Consider the following 17,419-nt stretch of genomic DNA (forward strand, 5'->3'; position numbering starts at 1 on the left):
ATACATGAATGAATGCATATATATATATATATATATATATATATATATATATATATATATATATATATATATATATGCACACACGCGCACACACACATACACACCAAAATAATTGGACATATATTGCACAGATATTTCAGACCAGTATCCTTATCTTATTTGTTAAGGTCATACCACTTTAGCCAGTGAACACTCTCATCTCCTTTGAGAAAGTATCTGTTGTATTTCAGTAAAGTTCTTAGTATTTTTGAAGCAAACTCTTTATTAAATCAAGGCAAACATATTGTCCTCATTTTGTTGTTCCTGCCTGGGGTATCCTATCAGTTATCCTCCTTCTTGTGATGTCACTTGCTCATTTTGCTTGAACCAGAGTATATCTTGCTGAAGTAGCACAGGTATTGAATTCACAGCCATAAGCCAAACCACTACACTTAAACACTTGACATTTAATCAACACATATTCAGTATCTTATTGTCCTAGAGAACAATTAAGTAATGGAAATATATAGGTTTAAATCTAACTTCTGGTAATGAGAAGAATTTACATGACTGGTAGTAGGGAGGACAGTGTGTGCGTGTGAGCGTGCGCACGCGTGCTTTAATGTTTACATTCTAGGTCTTCACATGAAAGCGTTTTTCCTGAAAATTGTAAAATTTGTTGACATACCATGTCCATGAAAACAGATAAAGGTTAGCGGAAGATGTATCATCATTTAAAGTTCATTCTCCATTTGTCTGTTTTGGCATGGTTTCCATGGCTGGATGCCCTTCCTAATGCCAACCACTTTATAAAATGTACTGGGAGCTCGTATGTTGTACTGGCATGGGTGCTTTTACACAGTACCAGCACTCACAAGCCTGGAAGACTAGGGTCCTTGGCTGAGAGAGGGATTTAGAGGACATGTTCATATGCATGGACAGTCACAATTTTACTCAGTTTGATGTGTCTTCTCAATCACAGCAAACTGCCTAAAGTGGTTGTAAAACAATACCTCGGTATATATCTGTCAAACCCATATATACAGGGTTTGACAGATATATACTGTCAAACCCAGTGAAAAACATAAAATGAACCTGTACACACATGTATGCATGCATGAACTCATGTTAAAGCTTCTAAATTTTATCACTTAATTGTTTGACATAGCAATTGGATAGAGAATACGTATGTCAGTACAAGCAGAAAGAGCAACATCACAAGTAGGGGAATGAGTAAGAAGGGACAACAGAATAAGAATTATCACTCCTCTGTGGTTTTAATAAAGGGTTCAGCTTAAAGCATCAAGAACATTACTGAATACAACAGGTACTTGAAGAAAACAGGAAAGTGGGGTGTTGCAATGTGACTATAACAATCAAGATGAGGACAAAATGTGTTTGTAAGACACACAAATATACACAAAATATTTGATAAAGGATAATTATGTATAAATAGAAGTTATGAACAAAATATATGTAACTAGATGTTGCTTGAATATGATAGTATATATTGTATTTTGAAGAAAATATTATCAATGCTTTAACATCCATTTTTCATGCTGGGCATGAAGTTCACTCCAGTCACATAGTTATGAGTTCCTTGCCACTGTACAGCATCTTAGGCAAGTCTTTTTTAACCATACATAACCTTTAAGTCAAACCATAGAATTTTGGGGTGAACACTGAGTCCATTGCCCAGTTTTTAACATCAACAGCTGGCTTTAGAATACTTTTAACAGAGTTTTAAGCATTTGGATGAAGTTTCTAGCCTGGGGAAGACTTGATATTCTGTAATACACTACATTAGTCATGTTTTCTTCTTCCACCTCTCTCAAGGGTCTTGGAGACCCTGCAAAAGGTCAGAAGCTCTGAAGTTCCCCTTCTGACTAAAGCAGTTACATGTCTGCTCTACAGCATATGACTCATCTTGATTCTTTATAATCCATCTGTGGGTCCTTGAAATCAAATTTCAACCACAATGATATACAAAATCAAATCTATTACATCACAAGATTTTAAACATAACTGAGTATCTTGAAAATTCTAATCATAATTTCATCTAGGTTATTAAGTGTGGAGAAGGAAAACGGAGGAAGACAATGCTAACATTTACTTTTGACAAGCCTTGTACAATGTCATGTTTCCTGGACAACTTAGCTATCAGATTATAACTATAGTAATTATGTCAGCTTCAGGCTAGTACAACAAAATTACTAGGCCAAATATAAATCTGCTAAAAATGTATGAATAGATGGATGTTTAAAATTGAACAATTACTGTTATCTTCATTATATAGCAAGACATATCATCATAAGTAAATAGTTACTATTTTGTATATTTGTTGATCAAAAATAATTTCAAGCTCTCACCTAAACGCCTCAACTTTCATGACACTAATAAAACCTGAAAACAGGTTTAACCCCAAATCTTTAAATCTTAAAATTTAAAACATTTTAAGCATACTCAAGATATCTCTATCATTACATGAAACAACCAGAAATGTCTATTCCTCTTACTTCACAGTAAAGTGATTGTCAATATAAAAGAAGTAATTCAATAATTGCTGACAGACTCCATACCAATATTTAAATTTCAGAACAATACAATCTTGGTTAGTATAGAACTGGTGTAAAAAAACATAAAAGGGCATTTTCTTAAAATGCCTGTTAATTTTGTTTTTAATTAGTTGCAATTGTTAAAAATTAAATTTTCATACAAACACACACTCATACATAAAACAGCAGTTTTTAAAATATTGAAACACATCAACCAGAGAAGAAGCCGTTTGTTTAAATTGCCAACATAAGCAAGCAGGTATTATTAAACCAGTGAAATTAAGATGATCAAGAATACAAAATACTGCCACCATCTATTTACAATGTATACAAATTCATCAGTAACTTTTAAATCAAACAAATTGTTAATAAGAATCAAATTGCTATTAACACAGTATAAAATAGATAAGGACAAGTATGTTTTGCTGGACTAATTTCACTTTACAAAAATAAAATCTGTCAAGGGAGGAGGGCAGTAATTTTCAATAAGAACTGACCTGGACCATGACAACCTACCTAAACCATGCCAACATGGAAAGCAGACATAATAAAATGATGATGATTATAATGAAAGTTACATATATTACTGATATTATTCTTTGCTAAAATATCATACTAAATATTTTTGAAATTCTTTGTTATTTTCTATGCAAATTCATTTCTTTTACATAAATTTTTACCTGACACCCTTATTTTGATGCTTCTTTCGCATATAAACACTGACATGGTGTTAGATTATTGCACTTAGTATAGCAAACATATTCCACTAATCAAATCATCCTTACTTTTATTTCACAATACAGTCTGTGTGGTGAGAAGATCTTTGTCATTAACACATATAGATGTTATACTGAAGATAGTGAATTTACTATATAGCATCTTAGCCTCAACTACCAGATATTATTGTAAGACATTATGTGTGTGTGTATGTATATCATCATCATCATCGTTTAACGTCCGTTCTCCATGCTAGCATGGGTTGGACGGTTCGACCGGGGTTCTGGGAAGCCAGAAGGCTGCACCAGGCTCCAGTCTAATCTGGCAATGTTTCTACAGCTGGATGCCCTTCCTAACGCCAACCACTCCGTGAGTGTAGTGGGTGCTTTTTACGTGCCACCTGCACAGGTGCCAGGCGGGGCTGGCAACGGCCACGGTCAGATTGGTGTATTTTATGTGCCACCGGCACGGAAGCCAGTCGAGGTGGTGCTGGCATCGGCCACGGTCGGATAGTGCTTTTTACGTACCACCAGACCAGGGATCCTGGCTGGTTCAATTCGATTTCGATTTCGCTTGCCCCAACATGTCCTCACAAGCAAAGGGGGTTGGCATGGGTGCCTGTCGTACGGTCGCATTGGAGTATTTTACGTGCCACGGCCACGAGTCGGATAGTGCTTTTTACGTACCACCAGACCAGGGATCCTGGCTGGTTCAATTCGATTTCGATTTCGCTTGCCCCAACATGTCTTCACAAGCAAAGGGGGTTGGCATGGGTGCCTGTCGTACGGTCGCATTGGAGTATTTTACGTGCCACGGCCACGAGTCGGATAGTGCTTTTTACGTACCACCAGGCCAGGGATCCTGGCTGGTTCAATTCGGTTTCGATTTCGATTTCGCTTGCCCCAACATGTCTTCGCAAGCATGGGGGGTTGGCATGGGTGTCTGTCGCCGGATGAGGTTCTATATCGACTTCGCTTGCCTCAACCGGTCTTTGTGTCCAAGGGAGGAAAGGCATTCATAAGTGGGCTGGGCTCACTTGTCCTGCCTGGTCTTCTCACGTACAGAATATTTCCAAAGGTCTCGGTCTCTGGTCATTTCCTCAGTGAGGCCTAAAGTTCGAAGGTCGTGCTTCACCACCTCGTCCCAGGTTTTCCTGGGTCTACCTCTTCCACGGGTTCCCTCAACTGCCAGGGATTGGCACTTTCTCACACACCTATCTTCATCCATTCTCGCCACATGACCATACCAGCGCAATCGTCTCTCTTGCACACCACAACTGATGCTTCTTAGGTACAACATTTCTCTCAAGGTGCTAACGCTCTGTCGAGTATGTACACTGACATTACACATCCATCGGAGCATACTGGCTTCATTCCTCACGAGCTTACGCATGTCCTCAGCAGTCACGGCCCATGTTTCGCTGCCATGTAGCATGGCTGTTCGTACACACGCATCATACAGTCTGAGCGAGAGGCCTTTAGTCACCAGCAGAGGTAAGAGCTCCCTAAACTTTGCCCAGGCTATTCTTATTCTAGCAGTTACACTTTCAGCGCACCCACCCCCACTACTGACTTGGTCACCTAGATAACGGAAGCTATCAACTACTTCTAGTTTTTCCCCCTGGAAAGTGACGGAAGTTGTGTTCTGCAGATTTTCGGAGGTTAATGCTCCCGAGCATCTGCCACATACAAAAACTATCTTCCCAGTTAGCCTACCTTTGACATTGCTGCACCTCTTATGTGTCCATAGCTTACACTGGGTACATCTTATAGAGTTTCTACCTACACCTTTTCTACAGATCGAGCAGGGCCATCTTCCTGAAGATATTTGTGGATTGTCTACCTTTCTACTTATTAGTACTTTGGTTTTAGCTAGGTTGACTCTAAGGCCCCTTGATTCTAAACCCTCCTTCCACAACTGGAACTTCTCCTCCAGTTCTGATAGTGACTCAGCAATAAGAGCAAGGTCGTCAGCGTAGAGGAGCTCCCAGGGACAGCCTGTCTTGAATTCCTCCGTAATTGCCTGGAGTACTATGATAAATAGGAGGGGGCTGAGTACTGAACCCTGGTGGACCCCAACCTCTACTTTGAATTCTTCTGTGTACATGTTGCCAACCCTAACCTTACTTACGGCATCTCTGTACATGGCTTGCACAGTCCTCACCAGCCATTCATCTATCCCTAGTTTCCTCATTGACCACCAGATAAGGGATCGGGGGACCCTATCAAAAGCTTTCTCCATGTCAACGAAAGCCAGGTACAGGGGCTTATCTTTGGCTAGGTATTTCTCCTGCAGCTGCCTTACCAGGAATATAGCATCAGTGGTACTTTTCCCTGGCACGAACCCAAACTGCATCTCATCTAAACTAACTCTCTCTCTAATTAGTTGGGCTATGACCCTCTCCGTAACCTTCATTACTTGATCCAACAGCTTGATACCTCTGTAATTATTTGTATCTAGGGCATCATCTTTACCTTTGTAGCAGTTGACTAGTATGCTGCTGCACCAGTCATTGGGTATGACTCCTTCGTGTATCACCTGGTTGACTATACGATATATATACATACATACATACAGACAATAAGCCCTGTACATCACAATTTTTATATAAGAAAAATTATGTTCCATTTATTGGTAAAAAGATAGTTGTATTACTATTTCATAGCAGTTGTAATAACTCTTCTCAATAAGAGAGAAATTTGTCACTAAACAAATTAAGAGCAATATCTTTTATAGTCACATCCTTACACAATGATGCTACTAGAAACAAATACCTAACTTAAAATGTAGTTCTTTCATTTTTTTTTTTTTTTAATGATCATAAAACTATTAGTGTGCATGAACTGTTTTATTTCTCAAGCTCTATTTATACTGGGATAAACTTTCTTTGTCAAATATTTCAGACTTTAATAAAAGCAAATATTTATTACATAAATCTGTTATTTTTATTTCTTTCCAAAATACTGAAATATTATTAAAATTAGTTCCAAACTCATTGAACAGAATATTTCAAAAATATGTTAACTAGAAAAGACCAACTAAAAATGTATAGTGCTCATGGAAATTAGTTAAAAATAATAAAAAAAGTATTATAAAAAATTAGGTTAATGTAAGGTGAATCTTAATGATCATCTGCACTCCAATTTTTTTTTCTTCTTTCTTTTTTTTTGAATTATTCAATTTTAGGCATCAGTAATGCTAAAGTAACAATACATATATTTGAATTACAACAAGCCATTGTAACATCTTTAAATATAAATCGGTAAAATTGATGGTTATTCTTGCAATGAAACTTACCTGGGTGTCAATATATGTTTCTATCTTTGGTTCTACAGCTAATTCAGCTTCTAAGATTCGTTCAACAGGCATATCAACATTTGCACTGCTGGTGCTCTCTACTTCGCCTTCTCCTTTTTCTTTCACACGTTGACGTTCTTCTTGAACAGCTGCAAAAAGACAAAAGCAACAATCAAACCTTTAACACCTTGTAAATTTATACCTGCAGATTTAGCTAAATGTAATCACTATGACATTGGAATAAAAAGCTCTTGAAGAATCAGTGGTGCTGACAGTTCAGTTTATCATTTACAGAGAGCAAAAGGAGATGGGAGAAATGAAAATGACAAACGAACAGTTTCTAATTAGAATCACTTGACATGAAAACGTAGTAACAAGAGATATAAAATAAAAAAAATAGACATTCAGAAAATCTTATTGTTTCTTTAGAAATTTAATCAGAGTTAATTACTGTATTTTCATATATTTTGCCTTTTGAAACATGTACACAGATAAAAGATAAATGAAATTCAATTCAGTGGTTAACTCTCCAAGAGATGCTAAATACATTTATTTGTTTGAGATTCCATCTAACTGTATTTGCAGCAAACATGACAAACATGATTGTCACAGTCATTCTACAACACACAAAACTATAAAGTAACAGCAGTTAAGGTTTCTATTGTTAAATAACATTGTAGATCTTATGTCTGTGACAAGTTGATATATTATAGATGCACAAAACACCTAATGATCAATAGATTCACAAAAGAAACAGAAATAAAAACAACTGTGTTAGTATAAATCATATCTAAGAGATAAAAATTTAAAAACAGGAATGACAAATTGGCATAGTAACCAAGTTACTCCAGGCTGTTCAACTACACCTACATTAAACCACTGAACTAAATCTCCTGTTCCACTTCGAAACATTTCAAATTGCTTTTATGTAACCTTGCAGTGAACATCAACCTCAAAATAGACGGGTATTTCTATTTACAACCCTTTCAATACACCACTGACTGAGTGACTAAGTTACTTAATGACATTTAGTCATATCTAATGGCATCCAATGACAAAGAGCTGCAGCTGTCACATTTGATAAACTATGTATTAAGGACCTGACCCAAACATTAAATATTTATGTAACAAACCAAAAAAGCAATCAAATCATTTGACATATTGTTAACAGTGAAAGATGAAAAGTTGAACAAACACATTTTCTCTATTCTGTTTCTTCTAGAGGCAGAATTAAACCTCAATGAACTTCATAAATTGTGTAACCTAACGAAAACAAAAACACTTTTCTGGTTGAAAACTGCTGTTATCAAGTGACAGAGAGTCTGTTGTTAGCATCTCTAGGGAGTGAGTATATCATGCTACATTTCAGACTGTGACAGGAGTGTAAATCTGTGGTTATTGAGTTATATTCTCTGCACACTCTTCATCCATTACATTTTATTTTAAATTGTGGGAATTAGAATGGCAGGATTAGGTTTCCCATATTTCTGGGAGACTGGCAGATCTAAGATCAAAGTTCGTTGCTTAGCTGTATTTCAGATTAATCACCTGTGCTGTGTAGTTTTGTTAGTAAGTTCAAAAGCAGGACTAATAAATGCTGAAATATAACACTTGTCAAAAAGACAGTCTAAATAATTGCTTTCAAACTACTGAAATAAATATATAGATTATAAATTGGAAAAAATTAAAATATACAAACATTCTTAAGGCTTTTTGAATGCAAGGATAAAACTTTTACTTAATAAACCATTATATTCTAGGTCCATTCATACTACACAGAGCTTTAGATAAGTATCTTCTATATCTTTGGATTGATGCCTGACAATGAAATATAGAGAGCAAATTTCTAAGGAGCCTGTTGTGTGTGTGTGTGGATAAAAATCTGTGAAATAAATATAGCATGATGTCTACTACAATGTATGTTCAATCTCTCCAAAAGCCAAACACAGCCATTTAACAAATAGAGTCTGAAATATTAAGTACCAGACTAAAGTACTGGGGTCAACATAATTGACTAAAACTATTTAAGTCAATGTCCTAATTTGGATGTAATTGAAAGATACACACCATCAAATAATTGTATTTACTGTATTTTTCTTTAAGAAATTAAAGTGTTTGTAGAAACTTGAAAGTTAAACAGTAATTTAAGACTATTAGCATAGAGCAGGAAATGAAAGCTGAACAACAAAAAGTCAATTTATTGCTTTTATTCACCATATGGTGCAAAATAAAACAAGAATATCGTAAAATTAACAATTTATACTCTGAAACTATGAGGTGTGTGTGCAATGAAGGTTCTATTACCTGGATCAATATTATCAACAAGCTGCTAAATAACAACACTAGAAAAGGAAACTAGAACCCCACCTACCAATATATGATACAGTATTATTAAATGTAAAATCTTGTACAGAAATCAGGCTTCAATGACATCTCAAAGTTAACAGACTAGAAATCTGCAGAACTGAAAACAAGAACAGCCTCAGTATTTATGATAAACTATCAACAATACAATCCTATGCATAATTGTTTGAGATAAAAACATCTCCTAAGAATGTCCATTCCTAAGCAAAGCACCTCCAGAAAAAGAAGGGTCAGAGATAATGTATTTTTGTAGAGAAAGATATGTTCAGTTTCAGCTTTCTGTTCATGTTGCCAAGTTTATTACCAACTGCTCTTATGAATCCTCTAACCACAAACTAGTTATGTACTGAAAAGATAAGAAACGACAACAAAAATAGCACTTCAGCATACTGATGACCAAAATATAAAGATATGCTATGTTTTTAAGTACAGTGTAAAGAATAAATAATTGATATCTAACATTCCTAACCACTACTTTGAAATATCTTCAGCTTAAGATATTAGACAAGAAGAATGAGGTTAACTAGATAAATGGATTATACACAATGAGAAACATGTCAAGCAAATCTATTTCATGCAATCTCGACACAACATAGGTATTTTATAGGAATATAGCTAAGTATTTAATAACTGCTCAAGTTGTTTGCAGCAAAACACAAGTTGTTCTATAACTTATCATGCAACATATTTTTTTCTATTGTAACAAAAGTGCATTTAAATTTAACTACATGAGGTCAGGCAATGCTCTGATGTATGTGCTATATCAGTGTGCATGTATGATAAAGCATTAATGTTTTAAGAGAAAACCTGAGTAAAAGACATTAGATGTAGTGTGCTAGAGAGAAGACTGTGCTGGCATGGCCATATAATGCATATGGATGAGGAGAGCTGCAATAAAGAAGTGCTGGTATCTAATTGTAGAGGGAACCTGTGGAAGAGGTAGACCCAGGATGACATGGGACAAAGTGATGAGAAGTGATCTTCAGATGCTGAGCCTCAAGAGTTGACAAGGAACCGGAACAACTGGTGATTTGCTGTGCATGAGAAGACGTGCGTCAAGTTAAGTAAAATCACAGCCATACAAGCATGTCCTTCATGTCCAAACCCCCACCCTGCCTCACAATCTATCCCTTATCAAAACTCTTCCACAACCAGTCTCCCCCCCCACTCTCCTTCATGTGCCTACCCGCACACATACTACATACTCTCACATATCTACCATAGCCCTGAGCCACTCTAATTTCTCTCACCATCACCTTTTCCCTGTCTCTAAATATCTCAACTTGCATTCTTATGGAACATCTCCATCTACCCCAGCTGTACCGCATATTCACCCACACTGTCTTGTATGTATGAACCTCACCCTCATCGCCCTCCGCTGTTTTGTATGTACGAGTTCCACCCACATCACCAATCTGTTTCTCTGTCTGTCTCTATCTTTCTAACTATCATTTCTTTTCCTACTTGTGGTAACCAAATATCTCACAAAGCCACCTCCCTCAGGATCACTCCCTGTCACAGCCACATAAAAGCATCCAGTACATTCTATAAAATGGTTGGCATTAGGAAGGACATCCAGCCATAGAAACCATGTCAAAGCAGATAATGGAGCCTAGTGCAGTTCTCTGGCTTATTGGCTCTTGTTTTACTATCCAATCCATGCCAGCATGGAAAATGGATATTAAATGATGATATATAAACTCAATAACAAAATTACATTTCTGTTATATTACGTATGTTATCAAATTACTTTGCACATATAAAAAATTAAATTAGGGAATAAAAATAAACATTCAGCTTGGCACTATCAGGAAAGCATGACCCCATCCAATATCACTAAAATTTTAAGTATTCAGTCTATTTTGTAGCAGTGGCTGTAGTGCCTAAATGCTAGTATAGCCACTGATTTGTAGACAGACATGACACCAACAAGATTAGAACTTAGCAGTGTAAAGTCACAAACAAATAATTAAAAACAGACTTGACATGAAATCTTTTAAAATCTACCTCATAAATACAAACAACTAAATTCCCTCAGGGATAATCCAACATCACAACAATAAACTCAACTATTTTTGATAAATTTTTAAATTCACGAAGGATGTTGGATTAGCCAAGATCAATGTTTTTTGCTTTCAGAGAGTAGCCTACAGCAGTGTATGTGACCATGACCGACTAAATGGCCTTGTCCAGTTGACTGTAAGCAACTAAAGCACTTAACACAGATCCACATTTTAAGACAAAGCAAACATATAGTCAAATGAATTAAGCCTAGTATATTACTTATAGATAATTTAGCCAACCTTAGAGTAGGATGGTAAAGTCAACCAAAGTAGGGTTTAAAGAAACAGTTCAATTGTTCATTCTTGAGTATTCTGACTAAAAATCTTGCTTCATCTAGTCCAGAATTTTATAACATTTGGAAGCTACAAAAGTAATTTAAACTTATAAAAAGAGTTCTGTAACCTTTTGATACCAACTCACCTTCGACTACTTCTAAATCTAATACAAATCTTCCTGTTTCAAAAACAATGTCCATATTTGAATTAAAACTGTCAGTGCCTTTTCTTAAGTTATGTTCCCAACAACAATTTAATTACAAATAAGTTAATTATTTTACTAAATCTTGCCAAATTTTTTTTATTATTTTCAAAATTGATTGAAACATACAGAGAAAATATATTTTTCAGAGAAATATACAATGAAAGCTGTATAGAAATTTAGGAATAACAATACACACTCACACAAACCCAAATATTAATGTGAGTCAAAAAGCACAACATATGGACCATTAAGTACATGTACTAGGCTTGATACCTGGATGGGGTACCATGCTCCTGAGCAATAAACTTCATTTCACATTGTACCAATCTACTCACCTGAAACAAAAACCAGCCTAGTGCTGGTACAGCACTCTCTCCCTCTAGCTGTAAACATACTAGATATTTTGCAAGGTCAAAGTTAGAAGGGTTGAGAAAGTGTTTATGACTGCTAGTGACTATATGGGCACCAAAAATAAGTGGTGAAAGTGTGGTCCAGCAGAACGATAGACAGGGAATAAAATAATGATTCCAAGCGAAAAATGGAACCAACTTATTAAACCCTAGAGAGGGATAGAATTAAATGTGAACAGAAATTCTCAAGTCATGCCTTAATTTAATTTTCAAATTATGTAATTTCAACACTGTCCCATTAACAAAACACTGCAGTCCTACGATCATCATCATCATCATCATCAATCATTATCTTTTATATGACAAATGTATCATAAAAAAATATAAACTAATGTACAAAAAATTTCATTTATTATACGAAATTTTTACAGACTTTATGTAGATGCATTATTCGTTGCAAAAGATACATTTCCATTCTTTGTCTTCACCAACTCTATCATGCAAATAGTGTCCCATTAAATATATACATACATATACATGTATATATATACATGCATATCCATATGTGTATATATGTACATCTATATACACGTATATATACATATGTATACATATATACACATATACACATACATATGCATCTATACATACATGTACATATATATATATACACGTATATATATATATATATATATATACATACATATATATATACATACACACATGTATATATACATACACACATGTATATATACATACACACATGTATATATACATACCTGATTATATATACACTTTAGATGAGTTGTAGTGCACCTGAGCACTGTACACAATTATTATTATTATTATTATTATTTTATATACACACACATGTATATATACATACATCATCATCATCATCCTCCTCGTTTAACATCCGCTTTACATGCTAGTTGGATTATTTGACTGAGGACTGCCGAGCCAGATGGCTGCACAGGCTCCAGTCTGATCTAGCAGAGTTGCTACTGCTGGATGCCCTTCCTAACATCAACCACTCTGAGAGTGTAGTGGGTGCTTTTACGTGCCACCGGCACAAGGGCCAGTCAGGCGGTACTGGCAACAGCCACGATCAAATGGTGTTTTTTACGTGCCACCTTCACATGAGCCAGTTCAGCGGCACTGGCAATGACCTTGTTCGAATGTTTTTTCACATGCCACCGGAACAGGTGCCAGTAGGGCGATGCTGGTAACAATCAGGCTCAAATGGTGCTTTTTGCTTGTCACCGGCATGGAAGACACTTTGTTGCTCTGGCAACGATCACGCTCGGATGGTGCTCTTAGCACTACACTAGCATGGATGACAGTCATCGAATTTGATTTCGATTTCACTTGCCTCAACAGATCTTCGCAAGCAGAGTTTAGTGTCCAATGAAGGAAAGGTACGGATAAGTGGGCTGGTTACACCCCTGGCATCAGCCACGAGATTATGGTCTCACTTGGTCACTAGTCATTGCCTTAGTGAGGCCTAATGTTTGAAGGTCATGATTCACCACCTCATCCCAGGTCTTCATGGGTCTGCCTCTTCCACAGGTTCCCTCAACTGCTAGGGTGTGGCACTTTTTCATACAGCTATCCTCATCCATTCTCGCCACATGATCATACTAGTGCAGTCAACTCCTTTGCACATTACATCTGATGCTTCTTAGGTCCAACTTAGGTCTCTCAAGGTACTTACACTCTATTGAGTATGCACACTGACATTACACATCCATCGTAGCATGCTGGCTTCATTCCTCGCGAGCTTATGCATGACCTCAGCAGTCATGGCCCATGTTTCACTGCCATGTAGCATAGCTGTTCATACACATGCGTCATACAGTCTACCTTTTACTCTGAGCGAGAGGCCCTTTGTCACCAGCAGAGGTAAGAGCTCTGAACTTTGACCTGGCAATTCTTATTCTAGCAGCTACACTTTCAGCACACTGATTTGGTCACTTAGGTAACGGAAGCTATCAACTACTACTAGTTTTTCTCCCTGGAATGTGACAGAAGCTCTTCTCTGCACATTTTCAGTGTTTATAGCACCTGAGCATATGCCACATACAAAAACTATCTCCCCAGTTAGCCTTCCTTTGATATTGCTGCACCTCTTATGTGTCCATAGCTTACACTGGGTACATCTCATTGAGTTTCTACCTACACCTTTTTTACAGATCGAGCAGGGCCATCTACCTGAAGGGATTTGTGGTTTGTCTGCCTTCCTACTTATTAGGACTTTGGTTTTAGCTAGGTTGACTCTAAGGCCCTTCAATTCTAATCCTGAAACTTCTCTAGTTCTGATAGTGGCTCAGCAATTACAGCAAGGTCGTCAGCATAGAGGAGCTCCCAGGGGCATCCTGTCTTGAATTTCTCTGTTATTACCTGGTGGACTATGATAAATAGGAGGGGGCTGAGGACTGAACCTTGGTGGACCCCTACCTCTACCCGGAATTCTTCACTGTACTCGCTGCCAACCCTCACCTTACTGATAGCGACCCTGTACATTGCTTGCACAGCTCTCACTAACCATTCATCTATCCCTTGTTTCCTCACTGACTACCAGATAAGGGATCAGAGGACCCTGTCAAAAGCTTTCTCCATGTCAATGAAAGCCAGGTATAGAGGTTTATCTTTGGTTAGTTATTTCTTCTGCAGCTGTCTTACCAGAAATATAGCATCAGTGGTGCTTTTCCCTGGCACGAACATAAACTGCATCTCATCTAAACAGACTCTCTCCCTAATTAGTTCGGCTATGACCCTCATTACCTGATCCAACAACTTGATACCTTTGTAGCAGTTGACTATAGTGCTGCTACACCAGTCATTGGGTATGACTCTTAATTGCTTTATCTACCAAGGTACTGTCAACTCGGATAGCTGGTCCCTCTGTTGGGTTGACATTCGGCAGACTCTCTTTCTCCCATTCATTTTCTTTATTGAGTAACCTTTCATAGTGACGTCTCCAAACCTCTCGTTTTGCAGCCTCTTTTAAATCTAGTCAGTGACCCTCAGCAGGCTGTCCCGTAGAAACCTTCAGTTGTCTTCTGCATCGTGTGAAGCTATATCCCCTTCTATTTTGTCAAAGGCTTAATCTCCACCAAGGTGTGCACACACATTGACCCCCACATGAATTCAAAATAGCCACTGCCAATAACTAAATATCCAGCACTGAGGCTCTTCCACTGCAATAAATGAAAGCGATTTCTAAGTGTAGCATGAGATAGTTAAAGCAGTAACAGCCTCTGCACTGCACAAGCTACTGCTAAGTACTTACTACTTCCTTCATCCATTCCACTAGCCATAGTATCTGGTGCTGCACGGGTCTTAATAAATTACCATGAAACTGCAGAAACATGAGGCCTTACACATGAGAAAAGACAGAAGACTGCAATTCCCACTCCAGCCCAGCTTCACGACCAGACTCTTTCTCTGGCTGGACTTCTCTCAGAAGAGCCTTGCTTTTCCTATAGCCAACTGTACGTTGCATGCTCCAGAGTTGGCAGTAGAGACAGACTGTTTGTATTAACACATCGAGGGAAGACAAGAAACATAGTCCTACAATGAAGTGCTACGTATTTGCCAAGGCTGAAGTGGGAACGTTATTGCCATACATGCATATAACGGGGTACACTCAAATACTTTTACTATTTTTACTCATATCAGACAGAAGCATCAGAAAAGGGCACCTGCCTCTTGACACTCTGTGGTTTTATGAAACGCTTTTGTGTGGTGCTCCTACGATGGTAAAGAGGCGGTGATTCGTTGCAGTTGCACGATAATAATGTGAAGGAACAATATTGTCAAACAGCTGCTACAAACAGGCCATAAGAGAGGCAGGTTCAGTATCACGTATTTGAGGATAATTCTGCTGCCTTCTATATAGTCGATAACCTCAAGTATGTTTATTCATAACATTAATGTAACCAATTCAACGGAAAGGATACCAATTTACAAAATGCATGGCAGCTACGTGTTTCATGAACCTCTTGAGAGCGACATTCCAGCTGATGACCATTAACCTCATTCAACTGGGAGCAAACTATTGCTCAAACACTTCCCTCATAGGACACACTGAAATTGTTCAACTTGTCCTCTTCCTACGCGCTTATCTGTGTGCTTCATTCTATGGCATCATTCACAAGTGTATGGTTCTAATCTGCGCTGGGCTGAGGAGTAAGGTGTTGAAATCAGACGAGCATTGCGCAAACACGATAGCCAAGGTAGGGCTCCAAACATACATCTTTCCGCAGTTGAATGGTAATTTATTAAGACCTGTGCAATGCTGGATACTGCTGCTAGTACATGATAATGCACCAATCCAAACATCTAAAGTTGTTACTGAATGGCATGAGGAACATTCTAGTGAAGTTGAGCATCTTATCTGGCCACCACAGTCCTCAGATCTCAATATTATTGAATATTTATGGTGCATTTTAGAAAAACAAGTGAGGAGTCGATATCCTCCACTATCATCACCACAAGAACTGGAAACTGTTCTAACTGAAGAATGGAAAAAATTCCTTTGAAAACAATTCAAACTTTGTACCAGTCTATACCTTCTAGAATTCAAGCTGTAATTACTGCCAAAGGCTGTCTATCCGATATTAAAATTAATTTGTTTGAAATTTTAAGGTGTTTCCATTATTTTATCCAACCCCTGTATATATAAAGCATGGATGTGGCTGTGTGATAAGAAGTTTGCTTCCTAACCACACAGTTCCAGGTTTTGTTGCACTGCAAGGCACCTTAGGCAAGTCTCTCCTACTTGTCCCAGTCCAACTAAAATTCTGCGAATGGATTTGGTAAATGGTAACTGGAAGAGTCCTATCATATGTGTACATGTGTGTGTATGTATCAGTTTGTTCCCATTACTGCTTAACAACCTGTGTTGGTTTGTTTACATCCTCGTAGCTTTAAAGAAAATAAGTACTGGTTCAATTTGTTAGACTCCTTCAAAGTGGTGCCTACAGTTCAATCAATGACTGAAAGAAGTAAACAATAAATGATATATATGAATTAAACACTACTTAAATATTATAAACCTTAGAAAAAAAAATGTTAAAATTTAAATTTTACTTTAAGTTTCATGAAAATCACTGACTTTGCAACAGCTTTGATAGGGTTTATTTTTAGAAAAAGAGTATTTATGTTCCATGCTATAATCAACTTTAACCCTTTCATTACCAGCCTGGCTGAAACTGGCTCTGAGTACTAATGTCTTGTTTTCATAAATTTTAAATTAAAATTTATGTTCCTAACACTAGCTTAATGATAAAAAGAAAAATTATGTTAAACAGTGTATGTCTCAGTATTAAACTACATTATTTCCTTTCTTTCCTGGCAAGACACATTCATTCCCTCAACTTCATTTTAAGAAAGAAAAAAATACAAAAAATAAATTTTGTCTAAAAAAATTGTCTTTTTTTTTTTTTTGTTAATCCATCAAACCATGCTAGTTTACAGAAATATGTTGAACAGTATATAAATCTGTATGTATTGTCAAAGGATGAAAACACAGTGGTAAACCAGTGAGTGGTTAGAAATCTATAACCGATGAGTATTATTCACCAGTAAAATGAAAAACAAATCAATAAC

At 37.0% G+C, this 17,419-nt stretch overlaps 1 protein-coding gene across 9 annotated transcripts in view; it reads right to left on the reverse strand.

Annotated features, from left to right (window-relative positions):
- The window catches only part of LOC115215987 (retinoic acid receptor RXR), a 117,193-nt gene that overhangs the window by 13,210 nt on the left and 86,564 nt on the right, over positions 1 to 17,419 (reverse strand). For all 9 annotated transcript variants that reach the window (XM_029785337.2, XM_029785342.2, XM_029785339.2 and 6 more), the window contains one exon: positions 6,549 to 6,697. In XM_029785337.2, coding sequence (XP_029641197.1) covers positions 6,549 to 6,697 — 149 coding nt within the window. The remainder of the gene's footprint in view (positions 1 to 6,548; positions 6,698 to 17,419) is intronic.

This window comes from Octopus sinensis, linkage group LG1, assembly GCF_006345805.1.
Source record: "Octopus sinensis linkage group LG1, ASM634580v1, whole genome shotgun sequence".
In the NCBI taxonomy this organism is placed as follows: domain Eukaryota; kingdom Metazoa; phylum Mollusca; class Cephalopoda; order Octopoda; family Octopodidae; genus Octopus; species Octopus sinensis.